General features: G+C 41.0%; 1 protein-coding gene across 3 annotated transcripts in view; it reads left to right on the top strand.

Annotated features, from left to right (window-relative positions):
* The window catches only part of TUBGCP4 (tubulin gamma complex component 4), a 58,962-nt gene that overhangs the window by 26,078 nt on the left and 7,686 nt on the right, over positions 1 to 25,198 (top strand). For all 3 annotated transcript variants that reach the window (XR_014015306.1, XM_081227658.1, XM_081227659.1), the window contains 6 exons: positions 101 to 266; positions 509 to 633; positions 21,416 to 21,466; positions 21,875 to 21,980; positions 23,733 to 23,840; positions 24,277 to 24,415. Coding sequence is in view for 2 of the 3 variants with exons in the window: in XM_081227658.1 (XP_081083784.1) it covers positions 101 to 266; positions 509 to 633; positions 21,416 to 21,466; positions 21,875 to 21,980; positions 23,733 to 23,840; positions 24,277 to 24,415 (695 nt within the window). In the remaining variant the exon portion in view is untranslated. The remainder of the gene's footprint in view (positions 1 to 100; positions 267 to 508; positions 634 to 21,415; positions 21,467 to 21,874; positions 21,981 to 23,732; positions 23,841 to 24,276; positions 24,416 to 25,198) is intronic.

Raw genomic sequence — 25,198 nt, 5'->3', positions numbered from 1 at the left:
GAAAATGTAAATCACGAGTTGGGAGACCTGCCGGATGTTTCCTTGCTTTCCCTTTCTCACTTCCTACATCATCTCTGATACGGATTATTTCTTTGACCAGCGCCTGATAGAAGAAGAGAACATGCTGGCACCATCTCTAAAGCAGTTTTCTCTGCGAGTGGAGATTCTGCCGTCCTACATTCCAGTGAGGGTTGCTGAAAAAATCCTGTTTGTTGGAGAATCTGTCCAGATGTTCGAGAATCAAAATGTAAACCTGACTAGGAAAGGTAGGAATCTCCTTGCCCAACCGTACCCCATCCTCAAAGGCTTATTTGATGCTGTGTGGCCCCAAAGTCTGCCTGGGCAGAGTGGGTGGTTACTGACCTTTATGTTTTGAGATTTCAGCACAGCTGTGAGTGACATGCTTACCTGAGAAGCAGGTGAAATAACTGTGGCACTGGGATGAGAAACCCTTGCCTGTGCAGGTTCCCTGTCTTCCTTTGACAGTCAGTGCCTTCCTGTTTTGCAGGATCCATTTTGAAAAACCAGGAGGACACTTTTGCTGCAGAGCTGCATCGTCTCAAGCAGCAACCCCTCTTCAGCCTGGTGGACTTTGAGCAGGTGGTGGATCGTATACGTAGTACTGTGGCTGAGGTTTGTCCTTCTTAGTATATTTTCTTCAGAAGAAAATAGGTTAATTCCCCCAAAATTGAGTACTTGACTTTTGTTTCTTCTTAATGTGATTAGAACTTAGCTTGGAGGGAATTGAGAGAGTTGAAGGGCAGGAAGTAGAAAATAAAAGCATTCTCTCTGTTTTTAATAATAGAACTGCCTTAGCCTTTTCCCACCTGACAGGAGTTTGATTGTTAGCTAGTTAGTTAATTAATTAGTTGAATAAAGGGAGGTCTTGGTTTCATTTCAGACTGTCAGCATTTTGAGTCTGTCTGTATAGTTGGCAATGACTTCAGGGAATCAACTGATTCTGACTAAATTTAATGCCTTACTTATATTTTAGAATGGCTTTATTATGTATTCTTTAATTTATGGACATGATAATTTTAGGAAGGCAGAACAAGTAATATTTTTCCATTCTTATAAATGAAAAAAATTCTCAGAAAGCTAACTTCTCTGATGTCACATAGTGAGTAACAAAGGTGAGCTCAGAAACAAGTCTTTGACTCCTAGTTCAGTGTTTTTAAGTGAATTGTGCTTCATCTACCAACTTACATTGTGACCAGTAATTTTTCAAATGGGCATATGTTCTGTGGCTTATAATAGGATTTGATGCACAGGTGTGTGATAATGTGAAATGAGATCTTTTGTTAGTTGTGTTAACTGTGTTAGTGGTTTTCAACTCTGGCTATGCATAGAATGATGTGGAGAAATCTGAAAACATGCACTTGCACCAAATCCTTACCTCCAGAGTTTCTGACTCATATGTCAGGAGGGAGTCAGTACTGGTAGGTACTTGTATTTACACCAGCCAATCAACAAACCTCTGCAGGTGATTTTGAAGCACAGGGGCACTAGGGTCAGTGTCTAAAATTGCTAAGATTAGTGTCAGATATACTCATGTTGGAAGCACAGTAATCTATCATGAATATGATTTCCTTTTCTGGTCACTATCTCAAAAATTCCAGGGCACTGGAGACAGAGCTGTGATGTAGACATAGAATATCAGATCTTGAGGTGACCTTGAAGTATCACTTGATTTGATTCCTTATGGGAAAGTAAATATCTAAACTACCCAGAATACATATTTCTGTCCATTCAGACTTTCAAGACACTGCCTCTCCATCTGTAGCCAAGGCAGCTGTTGTCCAGGGGGCTGGTGCCTTCACTCGCTTTCATCTTATTGACTTGATTTCTCTTCTGTTATCATTTTTGTGGTAACTCTTTGGGAAATATAGTTAATGGAGGAAAGTAAAATTTTATTAAATGAATAACATAGAATTTCAAAATTGTTCCCTTGTGAAATTTTGAAACGCATATGTTGCTCAAAATTATATTTCCAGGGCTTCCCTAGTGGCGCAGTGGTTGAGAGTCCGCCTGCCGATGCAGGGGACACGGGTTCGTGCCCCGGTCTGGGAGGATCCCACATGCTGTGGAGCGGCTGGGCCCGTGAGCCATGGCCACTGAGCCTGCGCGTCCGGAGCCTGTGCTCCGCGTTGGGAGAGGCCACAACAGTGAGAGGCCTGTGTACTGCAAAATAAATAAATAAATTAATTTAAAAAAAAATTATATTTCCAGTTTGTAAAAATGATAGACAAAGAATTGAAGCTCAGACTCTTGGAAGCTAATACTTTGACAGCTATAATTGTAACAATAATAACAGCTTAAAGTAATAAAAGAGAGTGTACCAGGGAGGAAAAGGGGACAGTGTCTTGCAAATGCATATCATACTCACCCCCTTTTGGATCTCTTTCTCTCCTTTTTCATTTTTTAAAAAGGTATACATACCATATGAATCTTTATATAAGGTTTAAAAACAAGCAGCACTAATCTGGTGTTAGATGTCAGGATAGCATTTGCCTTTGGTAGGTGGAAAGGACATGGGTGGGCCTTTCAGGATGCTGCTTATACAGGTGTTTTCATTTTGTGAGAATTCTTCAAGCTGTAAACTTACAGTTGGTGCACTTTTCTGTATGTATTTTAGTACTTCAACAAAAAGATTTTAAAAATTAATTGCTACATACATAATAGATTTTTTTGTTAATTTTATCTTTAGTTGGTTACTACTTATATAGAAAAATTGTGGTATTAATTTTTGTAGGTTAATCTTATACCTGGCAACTTATTGAAGTCTTTTTTTTTTTTTTAGTTTTAATGGTTTGTCTGTTAATTCTATTGATTTTCCTCACTAATGATCATATCATTTGCAATTATTGAAAGTTTTACAATTTTCCTTCCAATTTTTCAACTTTTGCTTCTTTATTTTCTTACAGCCTTAACTAGGATCTCTAGTACGGCATTCAACAGCTGGGTTGATAGTTGATATAAGCTATGTTAAACAATAGAGGTGATAATGGGCATCCTTGATTTGTTGGCTCTTAAAGATGATGGATCTAAAGTTTCTCTATTACTTTAGTGTTTGCTGTAGGCTTTGGCACATGAGTTTATCAAGTTTAAAAAAATTACCTTCTCTTCCTAGTTTGCTGTGAGTTTTTATAATAAATAGATGTTGAATTTTATCACTACTTATTCTGTATCAGTTAAGGTGCAGTTTTTTTTGTTTTGTTTTGTTTTTTTGCGGTATGCAGGCCTCTCACTGTTGTGGCCTCTCCCGTTGAGGAGCATAGGCTCCAGACATGCAGGCTCAGCGGCCATGGCTCACGGGCCCAGCCGCTCCGTGGCATGTGGGATCTTCCCGGACCGGGGCACAAACCCGTGTCCCCTGCATTGGCAGGCGGACTCTCAACCACTGCGCCACCAGGGAAGCCCTAAGGTGCAGTTTTTTGCTCTGAGTTCTTTTTCTCCTCAGTCTATTCATAAGATAAATTCGTGTTTAGATTTTCAGATGTTGAATCTTCCTGAGATAAACCATACTTGAGCGTGATGTTTTATTTTTTAATGTACTGTTGGATTTAGTTAGCCAAAACAGTGTTTGGAATTTTTGCATCTACATTTACTAGTGAAATAGACTATACTTTTCTCTTCCTGTATTGTTCTTATGTGGTTGTGGAATAAAGATTATATAAGCCTTATAAAATGAGCTTGGTGTCTATAACCTTGGTGTTTTCCTGTTTTTTAGAACAGTTAATGTAAGACAAGAATTTTTACTGAAAGTTTGATTGAACTAACCTGAAAAATTATGTAAGTTAGGTTGTTTTAGGAGAGAAAATCTTCACTGATTCAATATATTTAAAACCTATTAATCTATTTAAGACATTTATTTCTTCTTGTAGCACTTTTGGTATTTTCTACTTTTCAAGGAACTTACCCATTTCATCTAGATTTATTTGGGACTTCCCTGGTGGTCCAGTGGTTAAGACACCATGCTTCCACTGCAGGGGACACGGGTTCAATTCCTGGTCAGAGAACTAAGATCCCACATGCTGTGCACTGTGGCCAAAAAATTAAAAAAAAAAAAAAAAAAAGACAGCCACTGTAACAGGTGTGAGGTGATATCTCATTGTGGTTTTGATTTGCATTTCCCTGATAGTTGGAGATGTTGACCATCTTTTCATATTCCTGTTGGCCATTTGGATATCTTCTTTGGAATAAAGTCTATTTAGTACCTCTGCCCATTTTTCAACAGGATTGTTTGGGGGTTTTGGTTGTTGTTATTGAGTTGAATGAGTTCTTTCTGTTTTGGATTTTAACCCCTTATCAAATATATGATTTGCATATATTTTCTCCCATTCTGTAGGTTGCCTTTTCATTTTGTTGTTTCTTTTGCCGTGCAGAAGCTTTTAAGTTTGATATAGTCCCCCTTTGTGTTTTCTTTTTCTTTTGTTGTTTGTGTTTTTGGTGTCACATCCAAAAAAAATCATTGCAAAGACCACTGTTTTCTATTTTTTATTTTATTTTATTATTATTATTATTATTTACATCTTTATTGGAGTATAATTGCTTTACAATGGTGTGTTAGTTTCTGCTTTATAACAAAGTGAATCAGTTATACATATACATATGTTCCCATATCTCTTCCCTCTTGCATCTCCCTCCCTCCCACCCTCCCGATCCCACCCCTCTAGGTGGTAACAAAGCACTGAGCTGATCTCCCTGTGCTATGCAGCTGCTTCCCACTCGCTATCTGTTTTACGTTTGGTAGTGTATATATGTCCATGCCACTCTCTCGCTTTGTCACAGCTTACGCTTCCCCCTCCCCATATCCTCAAATCCATTCTCTAGTAGGTCTGTGTCTTTATTCCTGTCTTACCCCTAGGTTCTTCATGACATTTTTTTTTCTTAAATTCCATATATATGTGTTAGCATATGGTATTTGTCTTTCTCTTTCTGACTTACTTCACTCTGTATGACAGACTCTAGGTCCATCCACCTCATTACAAATAGCTCAATTTCGTTTCTTTTTATGGCTGAGTAATATTCCATTGTATATATATGCCACATCTTCTTTATCCATTCATCCGATGATGGACACTTAGGTTGTTTCCATCTCCGGGCTATTGTAAATAGAATTGCAATGAACATTTTGGTACATGACTCTTTTTGAATTATGGTTTTCTCAGGGTATATGCCCAGTAGTGGGATTGCTGGGTCATATGGTAGTTCTATTTGTAGTTTTTTAAGGAACCTCCATACTGTTCTCCATAGTGGCTGTACCAATTCACATTCCCACCAGCAGTGCAAGAGTGTTCCCTTTTCTCCACACCCTCTCCAGCATTTATTGTTTCTAGATTTTTTGATGATGGCCATTCTGACTGGTGTGAGATGATATCTCATTGTAGTTTTGATTTGCATTTCTCTAATAATTAATGATGTTGAGCATCCTTTCATGTGTTTGTTGGCAATCTGTATATCTTCTTTGGAGAAATGTCTGTTTAGGTCTTCTGCCCATTTTTGGATTGGGTTGTTTGTTTTTTTGTTATTGAACTGCCTGAGCTGCTTATAAATTTTGGAGATTAATCCTTTGTCAGTTGCTTCATTTGCAAATATTTTCTCCCATTCTGAGGGTTGTCTTTTGGTCTTGTTTATGGTTTCCTTTGCTGTGCAAAAGCTTTGAAGTTTCATTAGGTCCCATTTGTTTATTTTTGTTTTTATTTCCATTTCTCTAGGAGGTGGGTCCAAAAGGATCTTGCTGTGATTTATGTCATAGAGTGTACTGCCTTTGTTTTCCTCTAAGAGTTTGATAGTTTCTGGCCTTACATTTAGGTCTTTAATCCATTTTGAGCTTATTTTTGTGTATGGTATTAAGGAGTGATCTAATCTCATACTTTTACATGTACCTGTCCAGTTTTGCCAGCACCACTTATTGAAGAGGCTGTCCTTTCTCCACTGTACATTCCTGCCTCCTTTATCAAAGATAAGGTGACCATATGTGCGTGGGTTTATCTCTGGGCTTTCTATCCTGTCCCATTGATCTATCTTTCTGTTTTTGTGCCAGTACCGTACTCTCTTGATTACTGTAGCTTTGTAGTATAGTCTGAAGTCAGGGAGCCTGATTCCTCCAGCTCTGTGTTTCGTTCTCAAGATTGCTTTGGCTATTCGGGGTCTTTTCACAAATTGTGAAATTTTTTGTTCTAGTTCTGTGAAAAATGCCATTGGTAGTTTGATGGGGATTGCATTGAATCTGTAGATTGCTTTGGGTAGTAGAGTCATTTTCACAATGTTGATTCTCCAATCCAAGAACATCGTATATCTCTCCATCTATTTGTATCATCTTTAATTTCTTTCATCAGTGTCTTATAATTTTCTGCATACAGGTCTTTTGTCTCCTTAGGTAGGTTTATGCCTAGATATTTTATTCTTTTTGTTGCAGCGGTAAATGGGAGTGTTTTCTTGATTTCACTTTCAGATTTTTCATCATTAGTTTATAGGAGTGCCAGAGATTTCTGTTCATTAATTTTGTATCCTGCTATTTTACCAAATTCATTGATTACCTCTAGTAGTTTTCTGGTAGCATCTTTAGGATTCTCGATGTATAGTATCATGTCATCTGTGAACAGTGACAGCTTTACTTCTTCTTTGCCAATTTGGATTCCTTTTATTTCCTTTTCTTCTCTGATTGCTGTGGCTAAAACTTCCAAAACTATATTGAATAAGAGTGGTGAGAGTGGGCAACCTTGTCTTGTTCCTGATCTTAGTGGAAATGGTTTCAGTTTTTCACCATTGATGACGATGTTGGCTGTGGGTTTGTCATATATGGCCTTTATTATGTTGAGGAAAGTGCCCTCTATGCCTACTTTCTGCAGGGTTTTTATCATAAAAGGTGTTGAATTTTGTCGAAAGCTTTCTCTGCATCTATTGAGATGATCATATGTTTTTTTCCTTCAGTTTGTTAATATGGTGTATCACGTTGATTGATTTGTGTATATTGAAGAATCATTGCATTCCTGGAATAAACCCCACTTGATCATGGTGTATGATCCTTTTAACGTGCTGTTGGATTCTGTTTGCTAGCTAGTATTTTGTTGAGGATTTTTGCGTCTATGTTCATCAGGGATATTGGCCTGTAGTTTTCTTTCTTTGTGACATCCTTGTCTGGTTTTGGTATCAGGGTGATGGTGGCCTCGTAGAATGAGTTTGGGAGTGTTCCTCCCTCTGCTATATTTTGGAAGAGTTTGAGAAGGGTAGGTGGTAGCTCTTCTCTAAATGTTTGATAGAATTCGCCTGTGAAGCCATCTGGTCCTGGGCTTTTGTTTGTTGGAAGATTTTTAATCACAGTGTCAATTTCAGTGCTTGTGATTGGTCTATTCATATTTTCTATTTCTTCCTGATTCAGTCTTGGCAGGTTGTGCATTTCTAAGAATTTGTCCATTTCTTCCAGGTTGTCCATTTTATTGGCACAGAGTTGCTTGTAGTAATCTCTCATGATCTTTTGTATTTCTGCAGTGTCAGTTGTTACTTCTCCTTTTTCATTTCTAATTCTATTGATTTGAGTCTTCTCCTTTTTTTTCTTGATGAGTCTGGCTAATGGTTTATCAATTTTATTTATCTTCTCAAAGAACCAGCTTTTAGTTTTATTGATCTTTGCTATCGTTTCCTTCATTTCTTTTTCATTTATTTCTGATCTGATTTTTATGATTTCTTTCCTTCTGCTAACTTCGGGTTTTTTTTGTTCTTCTTTCTCTAATTGCTTTAGGTGCCAGGTTAGGTTGTTTATTCGAGATGTTTCCTGTTTCTTAAGGTAGGATTGTATTGCTATAAACTTCCCTCTTAGAACTCCTTTTGCTGCATCCCATAGGTTTTTTGTTTTTTTTTTTTTTTTTTTTTTGCTGTACACGGGCCTCTCACTGTTGTGGCCTCTCCCATTGCGGAGCACAGACTCCGGACGTGCAGGCTCAGCGGCCATGGCTCACGGGCCCAGCCGCTCCATGGCATGTGGGATCTTCCCAGACCGGGGCACGAACCCACGTCCCCTGCATCGGCAGGTGGGATCTCAACCACTGCGACACCAGGGAAGCCCCATCCCATAGGTTTTAGGTTGTCATGTCTCCGTTGTCATTTGTTTCTAGATATTTTTTTATTTCTTCTTTGATTTCTTCAGTGATCACTTCATTATTAAGTAGTGTATTGTTTAGCCTCCATGTGTTTGTAGTTTTTACAGATTTTTTCCTGTAATTGATATCTAGTCTCGTAGTGTTGTGGTCAGGAAAGATACTTGATACGATTTCAATTTTCTTAAATTTACCAAGGCTTGATTTGTGACCCAAGATATGATCTATCCTGGAGAATGTTCCATGAGCACTTGAGAAAAATGTGTATTCTGTTGTTTTTTGATGGAATGTCCTACAAATATCAACTAAGTCCATCTTGTTTAATGTATCATTTAAAACTTGTGTTGCCTTATTTATTTTCATTTTGGATGATCTGTCCATTGATACAAGTGGGGTGTTAAAGTCCCCTACTATGAATGTGTTACTGTCGAGTTCCCCTTTTGTGGCTGTTAGTATTTGCCTTATGTATTGAGGTGCTCCTGTGTTGGGTGCATAAATATTTACAATTGTTATATCTTCTTGGATCAATCCCTTGATCATTATGTAGTGTCCTTCTTTGTCTCTTCTAATAGTCTTTATTTTAAAGTCTATTTTGTCTTATATGAGAATTGCTACTCCAGCTTTCTTTTGGTTTCCATTTGCATGGAATATCTTTTTCCATCCCCTTACTTTCAGTCTGTATGTGTCTCTAGGTCTGAAGTGGGTCTCTTATGGACAGTGTATATATGGGTCTTGTTTTTTGTATCCATTCAGCCAATCTGTGTCTTTTGGTGGGAGCATTTAGTCCATTTACATTTAAGGTAATTATCGATATGTATGTTCCTATTCCCATTTTCTTAATTGTTTTGGGTTCGTTATTGTAGGTCTTTTCCTTCTCTTGTGTTTCTTGCCTAAAGAAGTTCCTTTAGCATTTGTTGTATAGCTGGTTTGGTGGTGCTGAAGTCTCTCAGCTTTTGCTTGTCTGTAAAGGTTTTAATTTCTCCATCAAATCTGAATGAGATCCTTGCTGGGTAGAGTAATCTTGGTTGCAGGTTTTTCTCCTTCATCACTTTAAATATGTCCTGGCAGTCCCTCTGGCTTGCACAGTTTCTGCTGAAAGATCAGCTGTTAACCTGATGGGGATTCCCTTGTGTGTTATTTGTTGTTTTTCCCTTGCTGCTTTTAATATGATTTCTTTGTATTTAGTTTTTGAAAGTTTGGTTAATATGTGTCTTGGCGTATTTCTCCTTGGATTTATCCTGTATGGGACTCTCTGTGCCTCCTGGACTTGATTAACTATTTCCTTTCCCATATTAGGGAATTTTTCAACTATAATCTCTTCAAATATTTTCTCAGTCCTTTTCTTTTTCTCTTCTTCTTCTGGAACCCCTATAATTCGAATGTTGGTGCGTTCAATGTTGTCCCAGAGGTCTCTGAGACTGTCCTCAGTTCTTTTCATTCTTTTTTCTTTATTCTGCTCTGCAGTAGTTATTTCCACTATTTTATCTTCCTGGTAACTTATCCGTTCTTCTGCCTCAGTTATTCTGCTATTGATCCCATCTAGAGTAGTTTTAATTTCATTTATTGTGTTGTTCATCATTGCTTGTTTCATCTTTAGTTCTTCTAGGTCCTTGTTGAATGTTTCTTGCATTTTCTTTATTCTATTTCTAAGATTTTGGATCATCTTTACTATCATTATTCTGAGTTCTTTTTCAGGTAGACTGCCTATTTCCTCTTCATTTGTTAGGTCTGGTGGGTTTTTATCTTGCTCCTTCATCTGCTGTTTTTGTGTCTTCTCATTTTGCTTATGTTACTGTGTTTGGGGTCTCCTTTTTGCAGGCTGCAGGTTCGTAGTTCCCGTTGTTTTTGGTGTCTGTCCCCAGTGACTAAAGTTGGTTCAGTGGGTTGTGTAGGCTTCCTGGTGGAGGGGACTAGTGCCTGTGTTCTGCTGGATGAGGCTGGATCTTGTCTTTCTGGTGGGCAGGTCCACGTCTGGTGGTGTGTTTTGGGGTGTCTGTGGACTTATTATGATTTTAGGCCCCCTCTCTGATAATGGGTGGGGTTGTGTTCCTGTCTTGTTAGTTGTTTGGCATAGGGTGTCCAGCACTGTAGCTTGCTGGTCGTTGAGTGAAGCTGGGTGCTGGTGTTGAGATGGAGATCTCTGGGAGATTTTCGCCATTTGATATTATGTGGAGCTGGGAGGTCTCTTGTGGACCAATGTCCTGAAGTTGGGTCTCCCATGTCAGAGGCACAGCACTGACTTCTGGCTGCAGCACCAAGAGCCTTTCATCCACACGACTCAGAATAAAAGGGAGAAAAAGTAGAAAGAAAGAAAGAGAGAGAGAGAGAGAGAAAGGAGGGAGGAAGGAAGGAGGGAAGGAAGGAAAGAAAGAAAGAAAAGATAAAATAAAGATAAAGTTATTAAGATAAAAAATATTATTAAGAAAAAAAATTTTAAAGGAAAAAAGAAATGGACGGATAGAACCCTAGGACAAATGGTGGAAGCAAAGCTATACAGACAGAATCTCACATAGAAGCATACACATACACACTCACAAAAAGAGGAAAAGGGGAAAAAGTAATAAATCTTGCTCTCAAAGTTCACCTCCTTGGGCCTCCCTGGTGGCGCAGTGGTTGAGAGTCCGCCTGCCGATGCAGGGGATACGGGTTCGTGCCCCGGTCTGGGAGGATCCCATATGCCGCGGAGCGGCTGGGCCCGTGAGCCATGGCTGCTGAGCCTGCGCATCCGGAGCCTGTGCTCCGCAACGGGAGAGGCCACAACAGTGAGAGGCCCACATACCGCAGAAAAAAAAAAAAAAAAAAAAAGTCCACCTCCTCAATTTGGGATGATTCGTTGTCTATTCATGTATTCAACAGATGCAGGGTACATCAAGTTGATTGTGGAGCTTTAATCCGCTGTTTCTGAGGCTGCTGGGAGAGATTTCCCTTTCTCTTCTTTATTCTCACAGCTCAGCTTTGGATTTGGCCCCGCCTCTGCATGTAGGTTGCCGGAGGGCATCTGTTCTTTGCTCAGACAGGACGGGGTTAAAGGAGCAGCTGCTTCGGGGACTCTGGCTCCCTCAGGCCGGGGAGCGGGGGAGGGAGGGGCACGGAGTGTGGGGCGAGCCTGCGGCGGCAGAGGCCGGTGGGATGTTGCACCAGCCTGAGGCGCATGGTGCGTTCTCCTGGGGAAGTTGTCCCTGGATCCCGGGACCCTGGCAGTGGCGGGCTGCACGGGCTCCCCGGAAGGGGGGTGTGGATAGTGACCTGTGCTCGCACACAGGCTTCTTGGTGGCGGCAGCAGCAGTCTTGGCCTCTCATGCCCATCTCTGGGGTCCGCGCTTTTAGCTGCAGCTCGCGCCCGTCTCTGGAGCTCCTTTAAGCAGTGCTCTTAATCCCCTCTCCTCGCGCACCAGGAAACAAAGAGGGAAGAAAAAGTCTCTTGCCTCTTCGGCAGGTCCAGACTTTTCCCCAGACTCCCTCCCGGCTAGCCGTGGCGCACTAGCCCCCCCCTTCAGGCTGTGTTCACGCCGCCAACCCCAGTCCTCTCTTTGCGCTCCAACCGAAGCCTGAGCCTCAGCTCCCAGCCCCGCCCACCCCGGCAGGTGAGCAGACAAGCCTCTCTGGCTGGTGAGTGCTGGTCGGCACCGATCCTCTGTTTGGGAATCTCTCCGCTTTGCCCTCCGCACCCCTGTGGCTGCGCTCTCCTCTGCGGCGCCGAACCTTTCCCCCTCCGCCACCCGCAGTCTCCGCCCTCGAAGGGGCTTCCTAGTGTGTGGAGACCTTTCCTCCTTCACAGCTCCCTCCCACTGGTGCAGGTCCCGTCCCTATCCTTTTGTCTCTGTTTATTCTTTTTTCTTTTGCCCTACCCAGGTACGTGGGGACTTTCTTGCCTTTTGGGAGGTCTGAGGTCTTCAGCGTTCAGTAGGTGTTCTGTAGGAGTTGTTCCACGTGTAGATGTATTTCTGGTGAATCTGTGGGGAGGAAGGTGATCTCCGCGTCTTACTCTTCCGCCATCTTCCCCTTGTCCTCTATTTTTTAAAATATTTATATATTTATTTATTTGGCTGCGCCAGGTCTTAGTTGCAGCATGCAGGATCTTTTTTTAGTTGCAGCATGCCAGATCTAGTTCCCCGACCAGGGATTGAACCCAGGCCCCCTGCATTGGGAGTGTGGAGTCTTACCCACTGGACCACCAGGGAAGTCCCGCCAAGACCAATGTTGAAGAACTTCTTCCTTACATTTTCTTCTAGGAGTTTTTCTGCTATCAGGTCTTATGTTTAAGTCTTTGATCTATTTCAGGTTAATTTTTGTGCATGGTGTGACATAGGGGTCCAATTTCATTTTTCTGTATGTGCTTATACAGTTTTCCCAGCACCATTTGTTGAAAAGAGACTATCCTTTGCCCTTGGGTGTTCTTGGCTCCCTTGTCAGATATTAATTGACTATATAAGTGGGGCTTTGATTCTAAGTTTTCTGTTCCATTGCTCTATGTCTTTTCCTGCCAGTTCCATACTGTTTTATTTTTTTATATTGGAGTATATTTGATTTACAATGTGTCAGTTTCAGATATACAGCAGAGTGATTTAGTTATACATACATCTGTTCTTTTTCAGATTCTTCTCCCATATAGGCCATTACAGAGTACTGAGTCAAGTTCCCTGTGCTATACAGTAGGTCCTTGTTGATTATCTATTTTATATATAGTATTGTGTATATGTTAATCTCAACCTCCTAATTTATCCCTACCCCCCACCTTTCCCCTTCGGTAACCATAAGTTTGTTTTCTAAGTCTGTGAGTCTATTTCTGTTTTATAAGTAAGTTCTTTTGTATCATTTTTTTAGATGCCACATATAATTGATATCATATATTGTCTTTCTCTGTCTGACTTACTTCACTTAGTATGACAATCTCTAGGTCCATCCATGTTGCTGCAAGTGGCATTATTTCATTCTCTTTTTATGGCTGAGTAATATTGCATTGTATATATGGACCACATCTTCTTTAGTCATTCATCTGTAGATGGACATTTATGTTGCTTCCACATCTTGGCTACTGTAAATAACGTTGCTATGAACATTGGGGTGAATGTATCTTTTCAAAGTATGGTTTTCTTTGGATGTATGCCCAGGAGTGGGATTGCTGGCTCATATGGAAGCTCTATTTTCAGTTTTTTAAGGAACCTCCATACTGTTCTCCATAGTGGCTGTACCAATTTACATTCCCACCAACAGTGTAGGAGGGTTCCCTTTTCTCCACACCCTCTCCAGCATTTATTGTTTGTAGATTTTTTGATGATGGCCATTCTGACTGGTGTGAGGTGATACCTCACTGTAGTTTTGATTTACATTCCTCTAGTAATTAGCAGTGTTGAGCATCTTTTCATGTGCCTTTTGGCCATGTGTATGTCTTCTTTGGAGAAATGTCTATTTAAATCTTCTGCCCAGTTTTTGATTGGGTTGTTTGTTTCTCTGATATTGAGCTACATGAGCTGCTTGTATATTTTGGAGATTAATCCCTTGTTGGTAGCTTCATTTCTGAATATTTTCTCCTATTCTGTGGGTTGTCTTTTCATGTTGTTTATGGTTTCCTTTGCTGTGCAAAAGCTTTTAAGTTTAACTAGCTACCTTTTTTTTTTAATTACTCTAGGAGGGGGTGTCCAAAAAGATATTGCTGTGATTTATGTTGAAGAGTGTTCTGCCTGTGTTTTCCTCTAAGAGTTTTATAGTATCTGGTCTTACATTTCGGTCTTTAATGCATTTTGAGTTTATTTTTGTGTATGGTGTTAGAGAATGTTCTAATTTCATTCTTTTTTTTTTTTTTTTGGCTGGATTGGGTCTTTGTTGCTGCGCGCAAGCTTTCTCTAGTTGCGGTGAGTGGGGGTTACTCTTTGTTGCGGTGCGCAGGCTTCTTATTGTGGTGGCTTCTCATTGTGGAGCATGGGCTCTAGGCACGCAGGCTTCAGTAGTTGTGGCACATGGACTCAGTAGTTTTGGCTCACGGGCTGTAGAGCACAAGCTCAGTAGTTGTGGCACACTGGCTTAGTTGCTCCATGGCATGTGGGATCTTCCCGGACCAGGGCTCAAACCTGTGTCCCCTTCATTGGCAGGCGGATTCTTAACCACTGCGCCACCAGGGAAGTCCCGGTTTGCTAGTATTTTGTTGAGGATTTTTGCATCTATGTTCATCAGTGATATTGGCCTGTAGCTTTCTTTTTTTGTGGTATCTTTGGTTTTGGTGTCTTTGTCTCTTTTGGTATCAGGGTGATGGTGGCCTCATAGAATGAGCTTGGGAGTGTTCCTCTGCAAGTTTTTGAATTAGTTTGAGAAGGATAGGTGTTAGCTCTTCTCTAAATGTTTGATAGAATTTGCCTGTGAAGCCATCTGGTCCTGGACTTTTGTTTGTTGGAAGTTTTAAAATCATTGTTTCAATTTCAGTACTTGTGATTGGTCTCTTCATATTTTCTATTTCTTGGTTCAGTCTTGGAAGCTTGTACCTTTCTAAGAATTTATCCATTTCTTCTAGGTTGTCCATTTTATTGGCATATCGTTGCTTGTTGTAGTCTCTTGTGATCCTTTGTATTTCTGTGATGTCTGTTGTAACTTCTCCTTTTTCATTTCTAATTTTGATTTGAGCCCTCTCCCTTTTTTTTTGTTTAAAGAGTTTTTTTTTTGATGTGCACCTTTTTTAAAGTCTTTATTGAATTTGTTACAGTATTGCTTCTGTTTTATGTTTTGGTTTTTTCGCCACGAGGCATGTGGGATCTTAGCTCCCCAGCCAGTGATTGAGTCCGCACACCTTGCATTGGGAGGCGAAGTGTTAATCATTGGACTACTAGGGAAGTCCCTCCCTTTTTTTCTTGATGAATCTGGCTAAAGGTTTATCGATTTTGTTTATCTTTTCAAAGAACCAGCTTTTAGTTGCAATGTTTTCTTCGTCTCTGTTTCATTTATTTCTTCTCTGATCTTTATGATTTTTTCTGCTAACTTTGTGTTTTGTTTGTTCTTCTTTCTCTAGTTGTTTGAGATTTTTCTTGTTTCCAAAGGTAAGAGTGTATTGCTGTAAACTTCCCTCTTAGAACTGCTTTTGCAGTGTCCCTTAGATTTTGAATCATCATGTTTTCATTTTCATTTGTCTCTAGGAATTTTTCAATTTCCTCTTTGATTTCCTCAGTGATCCATTGGTTGTTTAATAGTATATTGTTTAGCCTCCACGCGTTTGTGTTTTTTTCTTGTAGTTGATTTCTAATCTCATAGCGTTGTGGTTGGAAAAGATGCTTGATATGATTTCAATTTTCTTAAATTTATCAAGGGTTGCTTTGTGGCCCAGCTTGTGATCTATCCTGAAGAATGTTCTGTGCACTTGAGAAGAATGTGTATTCTGCTGCTTTCAGATGGAATGCTCTATAAATATCAATTAAGTCCACCTGGTCTAATGTGTCATTTAAAGCTTGTGTTTCCTTATTGTCTGTCTGGATGATCTGCCCATTGATGTAAGTGGGGTGTTAAGTCCCCCACTATTATTGTGTTACTATTGATTTCTCCTTTTGTGACTGTTAACATTTGTCTTATATGTTGAAGTGCTCCTATGTTGGGTGCATATATATTTATAATTGTTATATCTTCTTCTTGGATTTATACCTTGATCATTATGTAGTGTCTTTCTTTGTCTCTTTATAACAGTCTTTATTTTAAAGTCTATTTTGTCTGATATGAGTATTGCTACTCCAGCTTTCTTTTGATTTTCATTTGCATGGAATATCTTTTTCCATCACCTCACTTTCAGTCTATGTGTCCCTAGATCTGAAGTGGGTCTCTTGTAGACAGTATGTATATGGGTCTTGTTTTTGTATCCATTCATCAAGTTTCTGTCTTTTGGTTGGAGCATTTAATCCATTTACATTTAAGGTAGTTCTTGACTTGTATGTCCTTGTTGCCATTTTGTTAATTGTTTGGGGATTGTTTTTGAAGGTCTTTCTTCTTCCCTTCCTCTTTTGTTCCCTTCTCTTGTGATTTGATGACTATCCTTAGTGTTGTGTTTGCATTCCTTTTTCCTTTTTGTGTGTATATCTATTGTAGATTTTTGGTTTGCAGTTACCGTGAGGTTTGATATAGCAGTCTATTATATATCCAAGATTGTTTTAAGTTGCTGGTCTCTTAATTTCAAATGCATTTCCAGTATCCTGCATTTGTACTCCGCTCTTCTCACAATTGCTGGCGGTTTTTTAAATAAATAAATTTATTTATTTTTGGCTGCATTGGGTCTTCATTGCTGTGCATGGGCTTTCTCTAGTTGTGGTGAGTGGGGGCTACTCTTTGTTGTCGTGCGCAGGCTTCTCATTGTGGTGGCTTCTCTTGTTGCAGAGCATGGGCTCTAGGCATGCGGGCTTCAGTAGTTGCGGCATGCAGGCTCAGTAGTTGTGGCTCGCGGGCTCTAGAATGCAGGCTCAGTAGTTGTGGCGCACGGGCTTAGTTGCTCCGCGGCATGTGGGATCTTCCTGGGCCTGGGCTCCAACCCGTGTCCCCTGCATTGGCAGGTGGATTCTTAACCACTGCGCCACCAGGGAAGCCATGCGATTGCTGGTTTTGATATCATATTTGTGTATGGATTATTTCTACCTTTACTGTTTGTTTGCCTTTACTGCTGAGCTTTACCATTTGTAATTTTCTTGTTCCCAGTTGTGCACTTTTCTTTTCCACCTAGAGAAGTTCATCTAGCATTTGTTGTAAAGTTGGTTGGTGGTGCAAAATTCTCTTAGCTTTTGCTTGTCTGTAAAGCTTTTTATTTCTCTGTTGAATCTGAACAAGAGCCTTGCTGGGTAGATTATTCTTGCTTGTAGGTTTTTCCCTTTCATCACTTTAAATGTATCATGCCACTCTCTTCTGGCCTGCAGAATTTCTGCTGAAAAATAAGCTATAACCTTATGGGGATTCCCTTGTATGTTATTTGTTGCTTTTCCCTTGTTGATTTTAATATTTTCTGTCTTTAATTTTTGTCATTTTTATTAATATGTGTCTTGGTGTGTTCCTCCTTGCGTTTATGCTGTAAGGGACTCTGCGCTTCCTGGACTTGGGTGACTGTTTCCTTTCCCATGTTCAGGAAGTTTTCAGCTATTATCTCTTCAAATAGTTTCTGAGGCCCTACTCTCTGTCTTCTTCTGGGACCCCTATAATGCAAATGATGGTGCATTTAATGTCCCAGAGGTCTCTTAAACTATCCTCATTTGTTTTCATTCTTTTTTCTTTATTCAGTTCTGTGGCAGTGATTTCCACCATTTTGTCTTCCAGCTCACTTATCTGTTCTTCTGCCTTATTTATTCTGCTATTGACTCCTTCTAGTGTATTTTTCATTTCAGTTATTGTTCATCTTTGTTTGTCTGTTCTTTAAATTTTCTAGCCCTTTGTTAAACATTTCTTGTATCTTCTCCATCTGTGCCTCCATTCTTTGTCCAAGATCATGGATCATCTTTACTATCGTTACTTCTAATTCTTTTTCAGGTAAATTGCCTATCTCCACTTCACGTAGTTGTTCTTCTGGGGTTTTATCTTGTTCCTTCGTCTGGAACATATTCCTCTGCCGCCTCATTATATCTAACTTTCTGTGTTTGCAGCCCCACAGGCTGCAGGATTATATTTCCTCTTGCTTCTGGTGTTTTCCCCCTGGTGGATGAGGCTCGTCTAAGAGGCTTGTGTAGGCTTCCTGGTGTGAGGGACTTGTTCCTGTCCACTGGTGGGTGGAGCTGGGTCTTGTCCCTCTGGTGGGCAGGGCTGGATCAAGGGGTGGGTTTAGAGGTGGCTGTGGGCTCAGGAAGACTTTACGGCAGCCTGTCTGCTGATGGGTGGGGCTATGTTCCTGCCCTGTTGGTTGTTTGGCCTGAGGCATGCCTTCACTGTAGCTTTCAGGCTGTTGGGTGGGGTGAGATCTTGGCATCAAAATGGTGGCCTCCAGAACAGCTCCCGCCAATGAGTAGCCAGTACCTCTGCCACCAGTGTCCTTGTCCCCACAGTGAGCCACAGCTGCCCTCTGCCTCCCCAGGAGACCCTCGAAGACCAGCAGGTAGGTCTGGCCCAGGCTCTTATGAGGTCACTGCTTTTTCCCTAGGTCCTGGTACCCATGAGACCTTGTGTGCACCCACCAGGAGTGGCGTCTGTTTCTCCCAGTCCTGTGGAGTTCCTGTGATCAAGTCCCACTGGCCTTCAAAGCCAAATGCTCTGGAGGCTCCTCCTCCGATGCCAGACCCTCAGACTGTGGAGCCTGACGTGGGTCTCAGAACTCTCACTCCTGTGGGAGAACTTCTGCAATATAATTGTTTTTCAGTTTGTGGGTCACCCACCCAGTGGGTATGGGATTTGATTGTATCACAGATGCACCCCTCCTGCCGTCTCATCATGGCTTCGTAGAATATCTTTTTGGTAGGTTCCAGTACTTTTTTGTCGATGGCTGTTCAGCAGTTAGTTGTGATTTTGGTGTTTTCGTGAGAGGAGGTGAGCTCAGGCCCTTCTACTCTGCCATCTTGTCCCAAAGTCCCATACTGTTTTAATTACTTTAGCTTTGTAGTATAGTTGAAGTCAGGAAGTGTGATACCACAAGCTTTGTTATTCTTTCTCAGGATTGCTTTGGCTGTCTGGAGTCTTGTGGTTCCACACAAATTTTAGGGTTGTCTTTTTTTATTTTTGTGAAGAATGCCTTTGGAATTTTGATAAGAATTTTTACACGGTTTGTGTTGAATCTATAGATAGCTTTGAATAGTATACACTTTTTAGCAATATAATTCTTCTGATCCATGAAAATGGAATGTCTTTCCATTTGTGCTGTCTTCGATTTCTTTCAACAAAGACTTGTTGTTTTTGTTGTACAGATTTTTCACTTCCTTGGTTAAATTTATTCCTAGATATTCTTTTACTCAGCATAATTGAGATTAATCCATGTTGCATGTATCGACAGTTTAGTCTCTTTTACTGATGAGTAGTATCCCATTGTTCATACCAGTGTGTTTTCCCATCATCTGTTGATAGACATTTGGATTATTCCCCCATTGTAGTTTTAATTTGCATTCCGCTAATGACTAATGATGTTGAAATTTTTTTCATACACTTGTTTGCCATCCATATATCTTTGGTGAAGTGTCCGAAACTTTTGTCCATTTTTTCTTGTTTTTGTTTTATTTTCTTACTGTTGAGAGTTTATGTATTCTGAATGTAAGTCCTTTATCAGATATGTGACTTACAAATATTTTCTTCCTGTCTATGACGTGTCTTTTCATTCTCTTAACAGTGTCTTTCAAAGAATAGAAGCTGTTAATTTTGATTAAGTCCAGTTTTATCAATTTCTTTTTTGTGTGTGGCTTATGCTTTTGGTGTTGTGTCTGAGAAATCTTTGTGTAACCCAAAGTCACAAAAAATTTTCTCCTCTGTTTTCTTTTAGAAAACTTATAGGTTTTAGTTTTACATTTAGGGTTATGATCATTTTGAGTTAATTTTTGTATGTGGTGCAAGGTATAGATCAAGTTTTAATTTTTTGCATATGGATATTCAATTGATCCAGCGTCTTGGTTCCTTTTTATGATTTATTTTTGTATATTTATATTGCTATTACACTTACCTCTTTAAGCATATTTGTAAAGAGTATTTAAAATTTTTGGTCTGTGTCAAAGATCAGATTTCCCCAGGAAACAGATTTTGTGACTGAGATTTGGCAAGAAGTGAGGGAAGCAGGATTGAGTAGAGAGGGGAAATAAACTGTGATGTGGTTGCAGCAGAAGACTTGGCCATCGTAGGCAGAGCTCTGAGGCTAGAATGGCCCTTCAGAGATGTCCCAAATTGAGGTTAGAGGGCTCGGCCATTGTACCTCTGCATCTATCAGAAATTGGTTCCTCAGGAGGGAACCATGGGCAAGGTAGCTTCCTTTAGCCAGAAGCGCCCGTAACAGGCAGGACTCTGAACAGCTGGGGTATGGGAAACCTCAGTCTTACAGGGGATATCTTACTATACTAGCCACTCACTTCTAAAACTTCTGCTTCAGATGGTATGTATTACCTAGTCTGTTTTATTTCTTTTACTCTTCCCATGTCTAATTATTTTGACCTGTGTGCTTATATTCCTCTGGGGATGTCAGCTATTTCGTCTAGTATTGTGTATTAGAGAAGGGCCAAAGGCCAGTTCCTAATCTGTATCAGTTCCAGTGAGAGAAGGCAAAGGGGATGAGCACCAGGGTGGAGATTCCAGGAATCCTGAATCAACATTGATCACTTCACCAGGCAAATCCTAGTCAGGATCCTTTGATGCTGGTAACGGCTATGTAGTTGATTTTTTGTATCTCAGTCATCAAGCTTGCCGAATTCTCTTACTAGTTCTAATAATCTATATGTCAGTTCTCTTGGACTTTCTGTGGCAGGTAGTGAGTGATATTATCTGTCAATAATAACAGTTTTGTTTCTTCCTTTTCAGTTTTTCTTTTTCTGTATTGGCAAGTCTTTAGTACAATGTTAGATGACTTTAAAGGAATTTCTTCTAATGTTTCACCATCAAATAGGTTGTTTGCTGTGGGGTTCTGGTATATATACCCTTTATCAGAATAAAGAAATTTCCTTCTAGTCCTTGTTTGCTTTCTTTCTAAAATCATGAACACGTGTTGAGTTTTATCAGATGCTTTTTCTGCATCCATTGAGGTGATCATGTTTTTTCTTTTTTAATCTTTAATGTAGTGAATTATATTCATATGAAAACTTTCATTGAGATAAAATTTACACAACAAAGTTAAACATTTGAGCCATTTAAAAATAGGTACAATTCAGTGGGTTTTAGTATGTTCACGATGTTGTGCAACCATTATCGCTATCTAATTCCAGAATATTTCCATCTCATATATTTTTTTAACTGTTAAACTTTTATTCCTGGGATTAACCCAGTGTGGTCATGGTATATATTCTTTTTTCCAATACCTTGCTGGATTTGTACAAAACCATTCTTTATAGGAGTTTTCATTGTAATGAAACTTTGACCCTGTTTTTTTTTCCCCCCACATCTTTACTGGAGTATAATTGCTTTACAATGCTGCATTAGTTTCTGCTGTACAACAAAGTGAATCAGCCAAATGTATACATATATCCCCATATCCGCCCCCCTTTTGAGCCTCCCTCCCACCCTCCCTATCCCACCCCTCTAGGTCGTCACAAAGCACCGAGCTGATCTCCCTGGGCTATGCAGCAGCTTCCCACTAGCCATCCATTTTACATTTGGTAGTGTATGTATGTCAGTGCTGCTCTCTCACTTCGTCCCAGCTTCCCCTTCCCACCCTGTTTCCTCAATTGACCCTGTTTTATTGGTTCTTTTCACAGCATCTCTGGAAGCTGATGGTGGAAGAGTCAGATTTACTGGGTCAGCTGAAGGTAATAGCTTAACTGTTCTTTTAACTCTTAAAATGATGCTGGTGGACAATGACTTTATTCTCTATCCTCTCCTGAGAGTACTGGTTGCCTGTCCCCAGACTTCCAGAGTGGCTCCTTATGTCCTCATCCAAGTGGGCAAACTCCATCTAGTGCTACAGGTTTATTACAGTACAAAGCTTCGGCTGTTTACTTTCTTCTGGCATTATTGTGCTTTCATTGAATAAATGATATCAAAGACACACCAGTCATCCTGCCATTACTGCCATGCCCCTTTAAAATGCCAAAAGCCTACGACCTTTTGTAGGTTGGGCTCAAACTGATGAAACTGGAAATTATATGCATAATTCTCTTAGGATAGTGAAAAGCTCTGCTGGACTACTGAATTGTAAATGGAAATTCTTTCTGCAGATCATTAAAGACTTTTACCTTCTGGGACGTGGAGAACTGTTTCAGGCCTTCATTGATACAGCTCAACACATGTTAAAAACACCACCCACTGCAGTAACTGAACATGGTAATTGCCCTGGGGCCCAAGAATTACCAGCTTACTGAAGTTGTAGTGTATTTCTTAGCTGCTGCCAAACGATTTAGGCCTGGTCCACATAAGAGCAGCCTAGTGAGTTACAGAGAGTGTTTCCAAAATGGAAGGTCACTCAGGTAGGCTCACACTGTTGTTACTGGGAGCAGCTTCAGCTCGTGACCCTTCCTGGAAGGGTTGGTACAGGCCTTCAAACCAGTATTTCATCTCATCATATTATAGCCATATATTTCTTAAGGGACATATTGAGATTTTTTTTTTTGGCCACACCATGTGGCATGTGGGATCTTAGTTCCCTGGTCAGGAATCGAACCCGTGCCCCCTGCATTGGGAAAGTGGAGTCTTAACCACTGGACTGCCAGGGAAGTTTCCATATTGGGACTTATTGCCACTTGTTGTATTAGAACTCTTGAGGCTGTCAGTGATGGAAAACTAACCTAGGTGGAAAAGGGGAGTGTATTTGCTATTGTATCTTTAACTCCAGTGGGATGGGGATATATCTGGTCCTGAGAACTAAAACTAGGGATTGCTAGGATTCTCTCTCTTACCTTATCTTGTCTGTGCCTCTTGTGTGCTCTTTGATGGCCTTCCAGTCCCATCTGGCCACATGGCCACCAGCAGCTCCCAGGAACATACCTCACAGAGTCTACTGGGGGAGTCAAACCTGGTCTCTCTGGTAGCAAGTTAAGGGATTCCAGGGAAAGGGTTTTGATTAGCCCAACTGGATCATATACCTATCCCTGTATCAAAGAGGTCAGATTAAGATACGCCTACTTTGGGGACTTACCTTGTGGTCCAGTGGTTTAAGACTCTGCGCTTCCACTGCAGGGGGCACGGGTTCGATCCCTGGTTGGGGAACTACGATCCCGCATGCCACAAGGTACAGAAAAAAAAAAAAGGAAGACATACCTACTTCAGTAAAGTGTTCACCTTTGACCAATGGGAAGGATCACCATTCCCATTCAGACTACTTGAGGAGAGCTACGTAAGGATCAGAGTCAAAAAAGAGGGGAGTGGGGCAGGAGGGGAGACAGGGTTACCGTTTTTCTAGCTCTATAAAACAACAGATGTCCACTGTGCTTACATAGGACTTACTTGGTTGCAAGAAAACCCAATTCAAATTCACTTAAGCAAAGGAAAAAAGAGAATTTATTGATTCTCATAACTGAAAAGGTCAGAGGTAAGCTGGGTCTAGGCAGTTTTGCTCCAGGGCTTACATGACGCCTTCAGGACTTGGTGTCATTCCATCTTTCATCTCTGCCTTTTCTTCTGAGACAGGCCTGCTCCATATGGCAGCAAGATGGCCTGCAACCAGGTTCACATCCTACTGAGTCCGTGTTTATCTTGAAAAAAAAAAAGAGCTACCCTCTTTCAGAGTCTGAATAGAGCCTCTGGATTGGCCTGGCTTGGGTCATGTTCATATCCCTAAACAAAATAGTGTAACAAGGTAGATCGTTCCTGGGTCACCTGCCTACCCTGACGGTCAGGTATTGTCCACCCCACTGGAACTACATGGATTGTTCTGGACAGGGGTGATTCTCCAAGGAAAACCAGGGCACTGTTATCAGCAAGAGGAAAAGGAATGCATGCTAGTCAGGCAAAAGCAACTACTGTTTACCGTATCCTACTATTAGTGATAGGCGGGCTGCAGGAGAGGTGGAAAGCCAGAGGAGTCGCGATTTGTTACATAGCCAAGCCTTCTCTCAGCCCATGTGTTCTTTCTTGCAGATGTGAATGTGGCCTTCCAACAGTCAGCACACAAGGTGCTGCTAGATGATGACAACCTCCTCCCTCTGTTGCACTTAACAATCGAGTATCATGGAAAGGAGCATAAAGGTTTGCTGTGCTTCCTTGTGTCTTTCTGCTCCTACTGGTCATCATCTGTTCTGCTTCCATCCACTTCCACAGAAACCATATCATTTTGGACCTTAGAAATCACCTAGTCCAGTACCCTAATTTTACATAAAAGAAAAAGGAAGTCAGGAGAGGCTAAGAGATGGCCAGGCCATGGTTTTGGTTTGTTTTTGTCATGCTGCTGGAATAGTCTCTGTTTATTTATAGCCACAGTTCTTTAAGACTAAAAAAAGAATCTCTAAAAGACCTCCTAAGAGAACCCCTCATGGGAGTTTCCTTGCCTTCTACAAGTCCCCTTTGTATCCCCTTTATGCTTCTGACACTGCAGGTTCGAGTGAGCGCTCATTTCATGAATGTTCCTCACCTTGTTGAAACTCTCGTTCTAGATGAGTGAAGTCATCTTCTCTGTTCTTAACAGATGCTACTCAGGCAAGAGAAGGGCCTTCTCGGGAAACTTCTCCCCGGGAAGCCCCCGCATCCGGCTGGGCAGCCCTAGGTCTTTCCTATAAAGTGCAGTGGCCACTACACATTCTCTTCACACCTGCTGTCCTGGAAAAGTGAGTATTTCTGAGTTTCTCACAGGTAATTATTACCCATCTTACTTCCACGAGAAGAAATTATCAGGAGTAGAACTGGTTGGGAGCAAGATAGCCAGCCAACTGGTTTTTGTTTGTTTTTTGGCCATGCCACGCAGCTTGCAGGATCTTAGTTCCCTGCCCAGAGACTGAACCTGGGCCCCCTGCAGTGGAAGCACCAAGTCCCAACCACTGGACCACCAGGGAAGTCCCCCAGCTGGTTTTTAACAGTCTATAAATCAGAGGCTGCAAACTCAGATGCCTTCGGGGCCCGGACAGATAACATGAATAAGTGAAGCTGCAAATGTGAGACAGTAGGAGTAGTGGATGCTGGGATGAGTGGGCGGGTCAAACCCTTAAAACCATCAGAGCTTTGTTTAAATTGCAAAATAATGAGCAATTTACAGGCTGCCAGTTTCTGGCCTCTCTTCATCCTCTCCATTCCTGTTCGTAACCCTCTGCTTTTGGGGGGAAGAGAAGCTTAGGGTATGAGAGACTAGACATAAACTGGAAAGAGAAAGCTGGTTTAGGGAGAAGACGCAGAGCCCACAGCGCACCTCAGTAAGCTGCCTGGACTCTGTCCAAAGAGCCTCTGTAGCTCCCAGTCCACTTTCCTTCTCACTTGAGATGCTCTTAACACCCTGGAAGAAATCAAGCTCAGAAGTATTTTCCTATACATTTTATTTTGAAAATTTTCAAATATAAACAAAAGTATGGACTATCACAAACACACACGGACGCATCATCCATCTTCAGTTAACTAAC

This window comes from Mesoplodon bidens (assembly GCF_964165515.1).
Source record: "Mesoplodon bidens genome assembly, chromosome: 3".
NCBI classification, from domain to species: domain Eukaryota; kingdom Metazoa; phylum Chordata; class Mammalia; order Artiodactyla; family Ziphiidae; genus Mesoplodon; species Mesoplodon bidens.
Note: the sequence above shows the minus strand (reverse complement) of the source record. Positions and strands in the feature narration are given on the sequence as shown.